Below are 17899 nucleotides of genomic sequence, written 5' to 3' on the forward strand. Positions count from 1 at the left end.
GTGGAGCCTGTCCCCTGGGAGAGGCATCGGGCTCCTCGGCTGCCCCCACCCAGCAGCTTTTCTAGGCACCTGCGCAGCTGTCACCCTCTGCCCCTTACTGCTTCCTGCTTCCTTTCAAATTTTTGACTTGGTTTCTCCGACTCAGCCCTGCCACCCACACTGCTGCGTCCCTGGGATTCCGAGGCCAAGGCGCGTCTGGCCCGTCCCCCGGTAATGGTGCTATCCACTCTCCTGGAGTAGCTAGTGAAACTTAACAAATAAAAAGAAGCATCTCAGAAGATTATAAGTTGTTCACTGAGAACACCACAGGCTGCTAATGACCATGCCAGCCTCCCGCGCCACTGGGACCCTCCTGGCTCCTGCCCCCGCCCTTCTCGCCCGAGGCTTGGGCCAAACCCTGGGAGCTTCCTGACAGCTCTCACCTCACACCTCACTTTCCAGTCCAGCGCATTAGCACCTGCAGCAAGCTAACCTGTCAGTTGGAACACCTGCCCCCTGGTGGTCAGTGTGCGTCATAGCGACTGGTCGAGCGGTTGAACTTCCAGCGGAACTCTGGTCAAGGGGACAATTTGCATATTAGACTTTTATTATATACTAGAAGCCCAGTGCGCGAAATTGCGCGGCTCTGCCCACTCGCACGCATCACCATGCTGGCAGCCCCGCGCACCCTCGTGCACCCCACCCATGCCCTCGCAGCCCCGCCCACCCGCACACGCCTTGCCGCCAGCCTTGCTGCGATCGCCGGAGCCTGTGGGCTGTGCTGTGTGAACCATGAGCCCCACCCCACCACCGCAAGCAACTCACGGGCGAGGGAGGAAGGGACCAAGAGGTGCTCCATGCACATCCTGGTGACCAGTCATTGGGCGTTATGGCGTTATGGCCATGGGCTTTTTTCTAATATAGATAGGATAGCATATAATAGTCACTGTCCATAATTAAGACCCCTTGTCATAAAAAAATGTTAATATTATGTTCAACATAATTTGTAGGTTAAGGCAGAAATCTGGGAGTCTGCATTAGAGATATTTTCATTGAGATAGAAAAGCTCGTGCTTTAAAACTGCTACTAGTTGTTCTCGATGGGAGGCCGTATTATTTAACACCCTTAGGGAACGTGTTCAGAATTTTGGGGAGCTCTTTTTTTGGGGGGAGGGGAGCTGTTTTTGATTGCCACAATGACTAGAAAGTAACAGGGATGCTAAATGTCTTCCATTGAAAAATTGTTCACCTCAAATGCCAGTAGTATTCCTATTGAGAAATAGTGAGTTATGCTGATACACTTGTAAATAAACAACAAAATATTGTAGATTTTCATTCTCATTTTCTTTTTTTTACCATGAAATTCAATTTGAGATTTTTTTTATTACCTTTCTTTGCTAATGAAGTTAAAAACTTTTGACTTGTGGCCAGATGTCAGTAGGTTGGGAGTAAAATAAGTTTTCTTTATTAATATAAAACAATGAAGTATAAATTAGTATAACTTGCTTTATATTATGTATGCCCCTGAAAAATTGTGTGAACATTTGTAAATTAAAACATTAAAATGTATTTGAAATATGTTAGCTCTTAAACGTATTTTTTGTAAATTATTTTAAAATGTATCAATGATATAATGATATAATTTTAAGTTGTTATTTGAATTAGGCATATTAGATTAAAGTTAAAGCACCATACCCATTTAATCACACATCAATTTGTATAAGGCTATAGGAGAAGAGGATAAGTGATTATTGTGACTAAGGAATGAATTAAGTTAAGGTATTCTAATATCCGTTTTTAACACTATTGGGTCTTATAGAATGGGATGAGCTAGTGATTTCATTTCTTTTCATAAAATTAGACTTGATGATGCACACTGGGGAAATCGGTCAGGAAATCTGGTATGTAAAGATCAGACTTCACCAGCCCTTTAGGTCAAAATGCCAATTGCAGGTTCATCCAGCTCTAACATAGTAAGGCTCTGTGACTTTAAACTTGTCATTATCATTTCCAGGGAGTAGGCAAGAACAGTAAATAAGTAAAGAAAGTAAATAAAAAAAAGAACAGAAGGAAGAACTTATATGGTGGTGCAGTTACGTGACCACAACACAGTTCTTTTTAAGTCATCAGTGACTTATATTTTGCCAACTCCTTGGGACTTTTAGTTCTCACCTCTCTTGTCGGCATTATTTATCACAGCTGACTACTGCTTCCTTCTTGAAACTGTTTTGTTGCCTGAAGTGACCACAAACATTCCTGCTTTCCTTCCTCTCTAAGTTTTTCTTCTCTCTTTTTCTCATTACCTTCTCTCCAACTTAACGTGTACTTTTGTCCATTCTCATAGCTTTAAATGCCGGTTTTGGCTTGTCAGTTCCCAAATATGTAGGCAATTTGCTGCCCACTGCAGCCTTGATACCTGCTGATGCTTTAGCGAGGAATGTGCTTTCCCTCACTTAACTTTAACTTATTTATTTTTCAGGTGTCAGTTTGAATGTCTTTTTCAGAAAACTTTGACTTTCTGGTCTAGATTACATTTTCCTTTTTTAGTTTATTATAGTGTTCTGTGTTATTTCTTCATGGCACTTAAGGTTTAAAATTACATATTTTTGTGATATTATGTAGCTTCTGTATAGTTTAAGCTAGCTCCATTAGGGCAGTGACACTGTTTGCTTTTCCTGCCCCGCCCTGCCTCTCCCCTCCCCCATAGTCCTTGGCATATAACTGATATTGAAAACCTACTTATTAACATACGAAATATAAGTTGGAAGATCACATTCAAATGTAGTTATAACTTATTCTCTTGTTGCTGTGATATGTCAAATGGTAATCTTATAATCTTCAAAGTTTTTAGACAGGTTATAGAATGAAATGGATACTGTGCTTATTGAAGATGTGCTATTTTTTTACAGTTTTATTTTTATTTCCCAGTCCTTAATACATGGATTTCAACTCTTTTTCCCTTTGTAGTTTTATTTTTTTAATATATTGTATTGATTTTTTACAGAGAGGAAGGGAGAGGGATAGAGTTAGAAACATCGATGGGAGAGAAACATCAATCAGCTGCCTTCTGCACACCTCCTACTGGGGATGTGACCGCAACCAAGGTACATGCCCTTGACCGGAATTGAACCTGGGACTTTTCAGTCCGCAGGCCGACGATCCATCCACTGAGCCAGACCAGTCAGGGCTCCCTTTGTAGTTTTTGTCTGCTTTCGCATTTTGAAGAATCTTGCTTAATTTGTTTTGGATGTTGATGAGTAAATAGTTCCTAGTGTGTTACAGAATTTAAATATCCTTTTTCTTTTGTGATAAGATACTTTGACTTATGTTACAGCCTAAGTTTATAAGTCAGGTACGGAAAACAGTTTTTTAAATATAAATGTTTACTTTTGGAAAATTCCAGACTAAAAAGTGTGCATTGTCCAGTATAAATTATAAATAGTTCTTCCAACATTCCAGTATGTATCTAATAGTTAAGAACTCAAGAAACTATTTGTGTGCAATTTGGATATTTTGGATTATTATCAGAAAAGAGCAACTAAATATAGACATTAAGCATACATAATATTGATTAAACATATACATAGAATAGTACATAGATCAAAGTGCCTATTTATACTTTGGGACTGTTCCTGCTCACCATTTACTGGTCTCAACAGCTCATTACTACTTCTCCTCTTAGACTGTTGTACAGCAGGTTTCTTCCCTCCATCAGCTGTGGCTGCCATTAATGTTTATACATGTGTTTTTACAGCATTAAGTGTGTACACTTGCAGGCCTTCCTTCTAAAGTAGCCATTGCTTTTAATGCTTCTCCCACTGGAGTCTTAACTTGCTTTGCTCGTCCTATTAGCTATATAATCTTGATCCTTATTATTAACAGCTAACAGAGAGTTTTGAGGAAAGAAGCGAAAGAAGAGTATTCATTTCCCGAGATCCTATTCTCTTATTAAAGTGTTTCTTATCTTTCATGAGTAGAAGAGGAAAATGCAATTAGGAAGATTCTAGTGTTCATGAATTCATCATCTGCAGATTGAGTATTTTCTGAATTAGACCATTCATGAGTGGTCCCCGGGTTCATGACACATAATAATTAGTAATTTTGGTGAGTCATGAATTTGAATATTTTACACCATAAGATTGGTGAGGAACAATAAGTTAGAATGTAGTTAATGAGTGTAGCCAACTGCCTAGCTTTTACTTAATTTTAATTTTTTTGTTAATCCTCACCCAAAGAAAATTTTTTTCTCATTGATCTTTAGAGAGAGTGGGAGGGAAAGAGGAAAGAAGGGGCAGAGAAAGAGAGGGAGTGAGAGAAAAACATCAATTGGCTGCCTTCTGCATGCGCCCCTACAAGGACTGGGGATCAACCTGCAACCCAGGTACATGCCCTTGACTGGGAATCGAACTGTGGTGCTCTAACCACTGGAACACTGGCCAGGGCTAACGGCTTAGCTTTTAAATTAGGTGATCATCACTTGTTACCTCTGAAAGAAGTTGAGAACTATTTAAAAGCATTGGTTCTTTATGGAAAAAGACCTGGAAAGGAAGAAATAAGTGCTATTTATATAGTAGTACTGACAGATTTGGGAATAAGCAGATGACTTGGCCATGCATTCCTTGTAAATGAAGTTTAGTTACAGTACAGTATGATGCCCCTGATTAACACTATTCCCCAAGTGGGTAATCTCTGTTACATTCCTCTTCCTTTCCTCCTTCTGCAACCCCTTTTTCAAACCACATAATTTAGTCATGAAATTTTATAGCTGGAAAAGATAATTGGGATATTATGGTTATGTCTCATTTTATTATTGAAGAATTAAGGCCCATAGAGATTGAGACCTGGCTAGGGTTGTACAGCTAGGTCAGTGAAACTAGACACGGAGGCTTACTGCTTCTGGTTTTGCTCTTTTCAGTATATCATACCACCTCTATATCCATAGTTCCCTCTACCATTGTGATTAGCATATGTGCTCTATTATTTTTCAAATCAATTCTATATTATGTGCTGACATATAACAGTATTAGGTTAGTTGCTTTCTAATTGTAAATTACTTTCTGGAATAATTTGAAATTTAAACTACAGCCATTTTACTAACAACTTAGCTTCTGAAACAGGCAGTACATTTAAGAACTTACCCTAACAGCTTTTATTTTTATTATTTTTTAAAATACATTTTTATTGATATCAGGGAAGAAGGGAGAGGGAGAGAGAGACAGAAACATCAGTGATGAGAGAGAATCACTGATCGGCTGCCTCCTGCACGCTCCATACTGGGGATCAAGCCCACAACTTGGGCATGTGCCCTGACCAGGAATCGAACTGTGACCTTCTGTTTCATAGGTCTTCACTCAACCACTGAGCCATGTGGCTGGACTCCTTAACAGCTTTTAAATAAATCTTTATATTGTTGTCATGCAGAGCTCAAAATTGTTACCTAACAAGGAATTCTTCTTATGTGTTTCAGTCTTGTATCCCAAACAAGTTGGAATTGTAAAGAACTCTGGGAACCATCTAGCAAAGATCATACTCAATAAACATTTGCCAGATTGAAATTTACTTTTTTGGAGGAGTCCCCATTGCACATTGTATTACTATTAATACATTTACTTGTGAACAAAATAATCTCTCTCACATGGTATTTAAGTATGTATTAGCCCAACTTACACCAATAACTAATCCCATCACCTAACTTTCCCCCACCTCTTCTTATGTAAAATTATACAGCAAGGACAATAAAGTCAACATTCTCAAATGATCTGCTTTGGGGGAAATTATTATTCCCCCAAAGCAGATAATTTGACTATTTGCCAAGCTAAATTGCCTTGAGGTGATTTCATTAGAAAGAGCTCAGTTTAAGAATGAAGAACATTATGAAATTGGTACCATATTTATGTAAGGTTGGCTTAGATACCTTTGAGTTTAGCTTGCATTTTCTTTACCTGCTAGTTGCAATCTGCTTTCAAGCCCACAGACCTTGTAAGGGTGTCGAAAGGATTAATAAGCAACATCAAAAAAACCAAAATGCTGGGGTATTGGCAGAAAATATTCCTATTCATTGTTTTTGAGCTTCACAGTGAGTTCCATTATGCATCAAAGGGAAGGTACTAAACCTTAGGGTCCATAGCTGATGGCTTTATGATGGCTCCTTGGAAATTGAAATGCATGGGAAGAATATTAAAGAATGGGGAATATTCATTATACCCACATTTAAGTGTAAATTATTGTAATAGTTTTATTCTGCCACATAAATAAAGTACTGCAACTGTTATCTGAAGTGGTGTAGGCTATATAGCTGAATTTAATTGTATATTGTTAGACACAGTGATATTTTGGTCTAAGGTAAATTCTGAAAAAGAAATTAATGTTTTATGTAGCGGAGCTGGGGGAGGATGCTAATTTGAAAAATTGTGGACAATGCTGGGAGGGGAAGGGAGAGTTTATATTTTGGCTTTATTGTTGCTTTATAAAGAGAAATTAAAAGCTCTTTTTTTCCCTCCTTTCATTTTCTTGGGGTGCATTCCAACTCCAGAAGGTAAGAAGTATTATTTTATTCTAAAGAATTATTATATAACTATAAAGCACTCTTTTACAAGTTTAATTGAACTTACCTTTGGATGCATGATTTTTACTTTATAAATTGATATAATTAGTCTAGAAATTTAGAGTGATATTACAATGTAAATGTTTTATTATATGTACTTTTTTGTTCTTGCAGTTTATAGGCATTATTTGTCATAATTTTAGCAACTCAATTTATATTTAATTTTATTAAAATTATCATTTGACTTACTAGCATTGGAATATCTAGTATCCTGCAGATTAATGAAAATACTTATGATATTGGAAATGTGTGAGATAACATTTGCTTTTGTTCAGCACTTATAAATGTTACGCCACTTCCTTATGGTCTCTGTGGTTTCAGATGAGAAATTTGCCGTCATTTGAATTAGTGTTTCCCTGTAGGCAATGTGTTTTTTTCTTTCTACTTTTAAGATTTAAAAAAATTTTTATTTAGTGTTTAGAAGTGTAATTATGATGTGTCTTGGTGTGTGGACTTTATTGAGTTTATCCTATTTAGATTCCCTGAGTTTCTTGAATATGTAGGTTTCTTTTTCACTAAATAAAAGAAGTTTTCAGCCATTAATTCTTTAAATCTTTTTTCTCCTTTCCTTCTCGGACTCTGATGATATAAACTTTGAATCATCTATTATTATCCAACAACTCCCTGAGTTTCTGTTCATTTTTTTCAGTGTTACTTTCTCTCAGTTGTTCACACTGGTAAATTTTATGGATCTGTCCTCAAGGTCATTGATTCTATTTTGTTATCTCCATTCTACTATTGAGCCCATCTCGCCAGTTTTGTGTGTGTTTTTTTCATCTAGCAAGTTTTTACATTTCTTATACTTTTCAGTTCCATAATTCTGTTTGTTTATAGCTTCTATTTCTTTGCTTATATTTGCTGTTTCAAGAGAATGTATAAGTGTTTATGGAAACATTTTTATGACAGCTGTTTTAAAATTCTTATCTTATAATCTCAACATCTGTCTCACTGTTGGCATCAGTTGATTATCTTTTCTCATTTAGGCTGTGATTTTTCCTGGTTCTTAGTATGATGGGTGACCATTATTTTTATTGAATCTTGGATATTTTAGCTATTGTGTTATGAGATGTTGGGTCCTATTAAGTATAAATCTTTTATTTAAGCAGGAGTTCACACTGCTCAGGTTTACCCTGTCAGTCCTGGACTCTTAAGGTAGACTGTGGTCTTGTTTTATTTGGTGACACAGAGGCTCCCAATGATCTTTGCAGTTGCTTTCTGAGGGGGGCGGAGTTGGCTGCCTTATGCCTCTAGATGTGGGGAAAAGGGAGTCTCCAGCCTATGGGGACAGAGAGGCTTCCTGAGTCAGGTGCTTGTGACAGGACCCCTGCTGTGCACGGGGTTGCTTAGCATTTTGGGGGCTGGTAGTCCCAGGTCCACAAGGACAGAGGAGGCTTCCTGGGCTGGGCTGCTTCTTGTGATCAGATCCCACTTGCTGGTGTTACCTTGCTTCTCCTATTTTTGTCTTTATTTTTACTGCTTGAGGTAAGATAATTCCCTCAATCAAAGCCATTTAATTATATAAGCTTTACTGTAACTCTTAAGTTACTTCTATGAGTTGGAAAATGCCAGAAATTGGTAAAATTAAAGGATCAATTGACTCCTTAAAAGCTCTGAATATTGACGTAAGTGGCTATGTCAAGACTGACAGCTATTATTCAGACATAGAACATAATTGGAATAAATAGCTTTGCTGTTAGATGTATAAACTATTGCTAAATGAACAAGAAATACCAAATAGGGCAACGATATAAGATCTCAACAAAGTCTTAATTTTTGATGTATTTAAATCTGTTAAATTCTATTCTCTCTCCAGCTCTTTATTTCAGAACTATGTACATAGCTTATATTGACACATTTTATTTTTGTTTTCCACACCAATACTTCTTTCAGCCCAAATAGTGTGTCCTCATATACAACCGTCTACACCTCTTTAGTTCAGAGACATGTGGTTTTTAGGAACTTGACCCATCCAGTTAAGAAATGTTAGCATCTTGATCAGTTGGAATACAGGCAGTTAATATTTCTTTATATGCAGTAGTTACAAGGTGACCTTTTAGGAGCATTATATTTCTCTTAAAGTCTATTTTTTCTTTTTATGTCTTATTCGTATAAGTTTCTTATAAAGATTGTAATGCAAGATGCTTTTAGTGAACTAATCATGGAAATGGTTATGGACTGGGGCAGGATTCAGGTACTTTATGCATATGATCTATTTAACTTAAAGAAACCATCTGAAGTCTTTATTTCATAGATAAAGACATTGAAGCAGTGAGGAATTGCATAACCAATAGAGATAAAACTTGAACCCTCATCTGTCTGACTCAGAAACATAAGTGCTGCTTCTCTTGCCTCACTTTTGAGTAGGATCAGGACATTGGGTAAGGTTCTTTTTTTTTTTTTTTTTAATATATTTTATTGATTTTTTACAGAGAGGAAAGGAGAGAGAGATAGAGAGTTAGAAACATCGATGGGAGAGAAACATCGATCAGCCGCCTCCTGCACATCTCCCACTGGGGATGTGCCCGCAACCCAGGTACATGCCCTTGACCGGAATCGAACCTGGGACCCTTTAGTCCGCAGGCCGACGCTCTATCCGCTGAGCCAAACCGGTTTCGGCAGGTTCTTGAACTGCTTTGTATTTCACTTTAGGTGAAAAGTTATGGTGTTCTCTAAACTCTCTAAAACTAGAGTTTGTGATTATCTAAAAATTGAACCTTATTGTTCCATATATTTCCTTTAAAATAAAACATAATCACTGGACTCTTTATTTCTTCCAAACAGTTTTTCTCACATCTTACTGGTAGTAGGCAAACTATGCTTTTTAAAAAATAACAGTGGAAAAAAAGACAATAATGGGAGAATGAGTGAAGATTTACAGTGAAGTATTAAGAGGACAGAGAGAGTATACAAGCAATTTTCCAAAGAACGTTTTTTCGGTTTCTTTTTATGACTTCCCTCTCCAGGCTATTTCTAGATTGCTCTCTTATTTGTTGTGTTTCACTGGTCTATTAGTACAGACCTCTCATTGTGGGGTCCCAATTGGGCTTTTCCAAAAATGCCTGTTGAAAATTTCCCTTCATACCCTTTTCTCTCTCTCCAATGGTTTCACTATCATTTGTTTCATGGTATGTTTATGGACGAAAACAGTTTGAAGAAACTAATTCTTTAAAGTGTGGGTGAGTCAGATGCTACTTTTTGAATTTAAAATCTATATTAATGTTACTTTTTTATTTTTTTTAAAATATATTTTAGTGATTTTTTACAGAGAGGAAGGGAGAGGGATAGAGAGTTAGAAACAGCGGTGAGAGAGAAACATCGATCAGCTGCCTCCTGCACACTTCCCACTGGGGATGTGCCCGCAACCAAGGTACATGCCCTTGACCGGAATCAAACCCGGGACGCTTGAGTCCACAGGCCGATGCTCTATCCACTGAGCCAAACCGGTTAGGGCAGTTTGTTAGTTTTTTTAAAAAGTAGATTAGTTGTTAACCAAGTGGACTTCTTAGAAGAATTGCAGGTGGTAAGTTCAATGAAAAGCTAGGAAAAGGTTTTAATGAAAGAGTTTATAATAATACAAAGATTTCTAGTGAATCAAAAACCTATTAAGTCTATTTATTAATTTAGTGATCCTTAAACTCACTATTTTCCAACATAAAGGTGTATTGAGTTCAGTTTTGTTCTGTGTGCTGTCAGGTAAGCATGCCATAAAAATCAGTTCTAGCTTTTAAAGCTATCTGTGTTGAATTTTTAGTTTGTATGTGGATAATGATAATGGGTGTGTGTGTATAGGTATATGTGTAAGTGTATCATGTGAGTGAAAGAGACTTATAAGTTTATTATCTTTTTACATTTAAAGTTGACCTGAAAGAATGCATTCAAGCATCTGTAAGGGGAACTAGATGACTCCACTTTTCTTTTAATCTTGAAAGTCTGAGTCTTTAACCCTATTGAAATTCAAGGTGTTGAGCTTTGAAGGATATAGAGTGCATAGCAGTTCAGTCAGAGATAGGGAAGCTAATGAAGGCCTAGTTTTGACAAAGCTATTATATTGGAGGGAGTACAGAAAAAAAAGAACAAGAGATTGGGATTAAAGTAGAGATTAGGCAAGGTAATCTATTGCAGGAGAAAATATCTCTAGGATTAAATAAGTTAGACCAATGAAGTTCTTTATCAAAGGCTTGAAATGGGGGTTATAAATATTAGAAGACACTGGTGAATTATGAGGGTGGACTATAAAAGTTCATTATATTAATTTCTTTAGATTGGTTGCAGGAAGGAATGCCAGTGATGAGAAACCCAAATTTTGAAAAGTAGTAGACTTCAGGGTTTTATGAAGAGTCTTAAAGTGTTTGAAGGGGGCTGTCAGATGGATCTTCTATTTCTTTTTTAATGTCCGATCCTGTAGTTTTCTAAGAACAGGTCTTTTACCTCCTTGGTTAAGTTTATTCCTAGGTATCTTTTTGTTGTTGTAATGGTAAATGGGATTTTTGTTTCTTTGTTTGTTTTTAGTTTCTATTTCTGAGAGTTCATTATTAGTGTATAAAAATGCCATCAATTTCTGGATGTTAATTTTGCACCCTGCTACTTTTCTGAGTTCATTTATTAAATCTAGAAGTTTTTTGGTGGAGTCTTTCGGATTTTCTATGTATAGTACCATGTTATCTGCAAATAATGACAGTTTTATTTCCTCCTTTCCAATTTGGATGTCTTTTAGTTTTTTTCTTCTTATACTGCACACAAGAATAAACTCAAAATGGATTAAAGACTTAAATGTTAGGCTCAAAATCATAAAAATCCTAAAAGAAAACATAGTAAAATCTGGGACATTTCTCGTAGCAATATTTTTTCTGATATATTTCTTGAGGCAAGGGAAACAAAAGAAAAAATAAACACATGGACTTTAGCCGGTTTGGTTCAGTGGACAGAGCATCAGCCTGTGGACCTAAGGGCCTCGGGTTCGATTTTTGTCAAGGGGTACGTGGCCTGGTTGCAGGCTCCTTCCCAGCCCTGGTCAGGGCTCATGCAGGAGGCAACCAATTGATGTGTTTCTCTCACATCAATATTTCTCTGTCTTTCCCTCTCTCTCCCACTCTCTCTAAAAAAGCAATGGAAAAATATCTTGGGGTGAGGATTAAAAAACGAAAAAATAAACAGATGGGACTATATCAAACTAAAGAGTTTTTAGCACAGCAAAGGAAACCATCAACAAAATGAAAAGACAACCCACTGAATGGGAGAACATATTCACCAATGATACATCTGAGAAGGGGTTAATATCCAAAATTTATAAAGGACTTATAAAACTCAACACCAAAAACAACAATAAGCAACTCAATTAAAAAATGGGCAAAAGACCTGACTAGACAGTTCTCCAAAGAGGACATACTGATGGCCAATAGACATATGAAAAGATGCTCAACGTCAGTAATCATCAGAGAAACGCAAATTAAAACCACAATCAGCTATCACCTCACACCTGTCAGAATGGATATCATTAATAAGTCAACATACAACAAGTGTTGGTGAGGATGTGGAGAAAAGGGAATCCTCGTGCACTGTTGGTGGGAATGCAGATTGGTGCAGCCACTGTGGAGAACAGTATGGAGTTACCTTAAAAAATTAAAAATGGGCCCGGCCAGGTGTGGCTCAGTGGTTGAGCGGCAACCTATGAACCACAGGAGGTTACAGTTCAATTCCTGGTGAGGACACATGCCCAGATTGCCAGCTCCAACCTCATCGTGTGTGTGTGTGTGTGTGGAGGGGGGAGAGGAGGTGCAGGAGGTAGCCAATCAATTATTCTCACTCATCATTGATATTTCTGTCTCTCCCTCTTCCTTCTCTGAAGTCAATAAAAATATATTTAAAGGAATGAATGAATGAATGAATGAATGAATGAATGAATGGAACTGCCTTAAGACCCAGCGATGCCACTTGAGGGAATTTATCCAAAGAAACCCCAAACACTTAATTCGAAAGAATATATGTACCCCTATTTTCATTGAAGTGTTATTTACAATAGCCAAGATTTGGAAACAGTCCAAGTATCCATTAATAGATAAGTGGATGACAAAGCTGGGTACATTTACACAATGGAATACTACTCTGTTGAAAAAAGAAAAAAAATTTACCCTTTGACAGCATGGATGGACCCGGAGAACATTATGCTAAGTGAAATAAGCCAGTCAGAGAAAGACAAGTATCATATGATTTCACTCATATATAGAATTTAATTAACAAACTGAACTACCAAGCAAAATAGAAACCGACTCATAGAGAGCAAGCAGACAACTCTGGTGGTGGTGGAGGGACAGCAAAATAGAAAAAGAGATCTCATGGTAAAGGGCGGGGGTATAGGTGGAAATGGAAGGGAGCATAGAGAGGATAAATGGTGATAGAAAAATAAAATAAATAAAAATAAATTTCAAAAAGAAAAAAGAAATAAACATTTCTCAAACATACCTATAAAAAAAAAAAAAGAAGAGAAATATTCCAAAGCCTACTTTTAAGTGATCTCATAATAGGTCCAAATACAAGAGATCAGCACAATATATACATATATGGAATCATGTACAGCTGAAACTATGTGTCAATTATATTGGGAAAAAATACAGGAGACCATGGAAATGTGTTTGTTTCACAACTCAGATTTAGTCTGGTGCAGCAGTTGGCAAGGAGATTAATATTTTTCATTTGAATCTGTGTGTGTTCTTTTCCCCTCTATTTTACTTTTGGACAGTTATGGTGAAGTTTGTGCTAAATGAAATAGTGTCTTTTAGAAAGAATTCAGCTTTAGTGAGTTATAATTGACTCTTTACACATTATTTGTGATACTTTCATGAGATAAGTTTTTCTTGGCTTATATGTTAGATACTGATGAGGATTAAGAAACTTAAGGAATTATTTTTTGTTTAGATAATATGAGAATGAGCCTCACATCCATTTTCTCTGTTCTAGCCTCTCAGAGATTGATGGACTTTTTATAGTTTTATAAAATGTGTTAATGTTAAATTTGTGTTGACCAGGTAATTTTATCTTAATTCTGTGTTACATTGGATATTCAGAGATAGACTAATCATTGTGTGTTTTCTGCAGTGGGACTTCCCCTCTTGCATGCCTGAACGCAATGCTGCACACAAACTCCCGAGGTGAAGAGGGCATCTTCTATAAGGTTCCAGGCAGAATGGGAGTATATACTTTGAAGGTAAATATTTTTGGAGTCATTTAAAAAGTAAATCATGAAGTGACTACATATAAAATTTGCGTCATAGAGACAGAATTCTGTTTTTGAAGAGGTAATATTTTTGGCCCTGTATTCAAAATATTTTCTTTAACCATCTAGGTAGATCAGAGAAGAGAAATCAGTTTATTTTTTATTGTTTATGATAATATTATCTTGGAAGGATGAAATGAAAATGTCTTTCAGAAACTTTTTCAAGGGCATCACATTTGCATAATGAGTGATTCAGCCTTGATGCTTTGTAGTACTTTCTCATTTAATTCTCCATTACAATTTAGAGTTATGGTTATTATTATAATGGAGAAAGCCAAAGTTCAAAAGATGGGATTTTCTTGTTGGCCAAATACCATCAGAATCAGAACCCAGATCTGACTGAGTTTCCAAGCCCATGTTCTTTTTACTATAGCGGGCTTAGTAATTTTTAATTCTTACACTTGAGAAGGGACCTTGACCTATCAGTGTCCTTTTCTGAATGAGTTTGAGTAAAACAGAATTTATTAGTTTAGATAACTGAAAATTCTAGGGAAACTCAACCTTGATTCAGGAGCTCAAATGATATCAGGGATTGGTAACAAAGATAACAGGGATGTTAACAGGTCTTTCCACTTTATTTTGGCTTCGCTCTCTGGCAGGCACTTTGCTCTTTGTACATGACTCCACTCTGCAGGCTGTAAGTCTGCAGAGGAAGGAGTCTCAGGAACTAAAGCAGGAGACTTCAGTTAGTTTTGATTTGGCTTATTTAATTAGTTTGGCTTGGCTCATGTGTGTATACCTCTTACCTCTTAAACTTTATGCTATAATCATAGTATGTTCAGTGGTTGTACATCGCCCATTAACATTAAAAAGATCTAATTGATCTATAATACCTCCTTTTTATGCACTTTGTTAACTTCCTGGGATTACAGGGCTATAGTACCATATGGAGTTGTTTGCATTTCTTTTAGGTTTTAGCGTTCTAGACTTTCCGTATTGTTAATAACGTACTCCATGCTGGACATTGTAGAGACAATAAAGAAGGATAAATGGTGATCCCTGAGCTCTTGATGTTCACATAGTTATTGAAATAATTGTACATTGAAAAAATTTAACTGTGACATAAAGTATACTATACTATAAAGTATTGTGATGATATAGAGAAAGATTAATTTTGAATAAAGGAATCTAGAAAGTTTTTGTGTGTTGGTTTGTTTAGTTTTTTAAACTTATAAGATTTGAGTTGAACTTTGGCAGATAAGTAATGTAAAGAGGGCCTTCCAGGACAAGGGAATAGCTTAAGCAAAGGCACAGCTAGAAGGATTCAGAATGGATTTGAAAGTAGAGTAAATTGGAGTGGTTAGGCCATAATCTGTGTGTGGACTAGTGATAGGAGTCAGGGGTGGGGTAAATGTGAGGTAATGATCAGACTTTGGAGGCTCTTGAAAACCTGAGAGGGATGGGGAAGAGGTGAGTATGTGTGTTAAGAAGATGGCAGAGTTTTTTTCAGGACAATAGCATGATCAAATCCATATTTAGGAAGATAATTAGGTAGGGTATGTTTAAGGGTAAAGCAGGAAAATGTGTAAAAAATATGTTATTGTTGTTTGAAAGAAACAATTGGCCTGAAATACAAGCGTAGTGAAAGAGATGGAGGCAAAGAAGTTAGTTATATTTGTATTCAAAATACTTGCTGAACCTGTAGGTCAAAAAGTTTGACTGACAATTGTAAAATTTGTCCTGCATTTTGAAGGAAAGAATAGAAAAATACGGGGTGTGTATTCTAACGAAGTGTAAAACCTGAGAAATGGCACTAGGATATAAACATAAGTGGAAAAGAGCAGTTCTTTACTAGATCAGAGTTTTCGAGTGTCAATTGTAGGTAGGTGGGTTACATGTCAGAATTATTTTTATCTGATTAGAAAAATAAATTATATGGGAAAATAAAAAATATATTGAGAGGAAAAAGAACCATCTGTATGTAATTTTATAACTTAGAAATAACATTAGTTATTTATATGTCTATATTTCTATGTACCACATAAATTCATAAAAGCTGATATTTACTGAGCTCTTATCATATGCCAGGTACAATTTTTCATTTATTAACTCATTTAATTTCAGAGTGATCTTTTAAGGAAGGTACTGTTATTCCTATCTTATAGACAGGGAAACTGAAGCATGAGAGGTTAAGATTTTGATGAAGGGATACACAGTTCGGAGAAGATAAAGCCAGAATTCAAACCCAGAAAGTCTTAAGTTCCTAGTTGTTGATCTTACAACTGTCCCATTTTATCTCTCACATACTGTGCTGACACAGGTATCCTTTCTGACTAACATTCCACAATCCAGTGTAGAAACCAAAGATTCATGTGATTTAAAAATAAAGATTTCTTTTGTATTTGAGTCTTGACGGTTACTAACCAATATTTGGGAAACAATTAGGTTCAAATAATGGACTATCTTTTGCTACCCAGACTCTTGATTGAATTCACAATACATAATGATACTAATATATACACAAATATATATATATACATACATACATGTATTATATATTACATGGATAATGCATGCACACATGCTTTATAAAATTTTTATTATATAGGTTTTTTTTTAATCCTCAACTTATATTTATCTGGTATACACACACACACACACACACACACACATACACGAAATTCTTGTTGAATTTAAGTCTCTGTGTTGTGCCTACATATGATTGGCATGTAAAATTTTTACCTTTGGATATAGATTGAAACATTTAGCTACTTTGATCCAAAAAGAGATGACCGGGATTCAGAAAATATTATTGGTTCTGCTGTTGAATCCTTTAATACAAAAAAATTAATCCACCCAGTTGAGTTGCAACAGTGGGTATCAAAGACTTAATTTAATTTCTTCTTGCTGAATTGGTAATGATTAATCCTAATTGGATGCTTACATTTTCAGAAAGATGTGCCCGATGGGGTGAAAGAGCTCTCAGAAGGTTCAGAAGAAAGCAGTGATGGCCAGTCAGATTCCCAGAGTTCTGAGAACAGCAGCAGCAGCAGTGATGGCAGCAACAAGGAGGGGAAAAAGAACAGGTGGAAAAGGAAAGGTAAATGCACCTGATGCATTAATAAAGTACTGTCGGATAAATGCCTTGTTAGTAGTTCCTATTTTTTTCTTTTTTCTTTTTAATTAAATCTTTATTGTTCAGATTATTACATTAGTTACTCTTTTTTCCCACCATAACTCCCTTCCACCCAGTTCCCACCCCACCCTCCGCCCTCACTCCCCACCCACTGTCCTCATCCATAGGTGCATGATTATTGTCCAATCTCTTCCCTAACCCCCACACCCCTTCCCCCCCCCCCCCCCCCAAGAATAGTCAGTCCATTCCCTTTCTATGTCCCTGATTCTATTACAATCACCAGTTCATACTGTTCATCAGATTATTTATTCACTTGATTTTTAGATTCACTTGTTGATGTGTATTTGTTGTTCATAATTTGTATCTTTACCTTTTTCTTCTTCCTCCTCTTCTTAAAGGATACCTTTCAGCATATCTGTGAAGCTCTTTATCTGGCCTTCACTTCTGAATGATAGCTTTGCTGGATAAAGTAGTCTTGGTTTTAGGTTCTTGGTATTCATCACTTTGAATATTTCTTGCCACTCCCTTCTGGCCTGCAAAGTTTTCTGTTGAGAAATCAGCTGACAGTCATATGGGTACTCCCTTGTAGGTAACTAATTTTCTTTCTCTTGCTGCTTTTAGCATTCTCTCTTTGTCTTTTGCTCTTGGCATTTTAATTATGATGTGTCTTGGTGTGGTCCTCTTTGGATTCCTTTTGTTTGGAGTTCTCTGTGCTTCCTGGACTTGGAAGTCTATTTTTTTCACCAGGTAGGGGAAGTTTTCTGTCATTATTTCTCCTAATAGGTTTTCAATATCTTGCTCTCTCTCTTCTCCTGGCACCCCTATAATTCAGTTGTTGGTACGCTTGAAGCTGTCCCAGAGGCTCCTTACACTATCTTCGTATTTTTGGATTCTTTTTTCGTTTTGCTTTTCTGGTTGGGTGTTTTTTGCTTCTTCGTATTTCAAATCATTGACTTGATTCTTGCGACCCT

The 17899-nt window shown here is 36.6% G+C and overlaps 1 protein-coding gene across 4 annotated transcripts in view; it reads left to right on the forward strand.

Annotated features, from left to right (window-relative positions):
* Nucleotides 1–17899, forward strand: part of ASXL2 (ASXL transcriptional regulator 2) — an 87264-nt gene that overhangs the window by 22099 nt on the left and 47266 nt on the right. For all 4 annotated transcript variants that reach the window (XM_059660368.1, XM_059660366.1, XM_059660367.1 and 1 more), the window contains 2 exons: nt 13675–13783; nt 16745–16892. In XM_059660368.1, the coding sequence (XP_059516351.1) occupies nt 13675–13783; nt 16745–16892 (257 nt within the window). The remainder of the gene's footprint in view (nt 1–13674; nt 13784–16744; nt 16893–17899) is intronic.

The sequence above is a fragment of the Myotis daubentonii genome, chromosome 12, assembly GCF_963259705.1.
Source record: "Myotis daubentonii chromosome 12, mMyoDau2.1, whole genome shotgun sequence".
Taxonomy (NCBI): Eukaryota; Metazoa; Chordata; class Mammalia; order Chiroptera; family Vespertilionidae; genus Myotis; species Myotis daubentonii.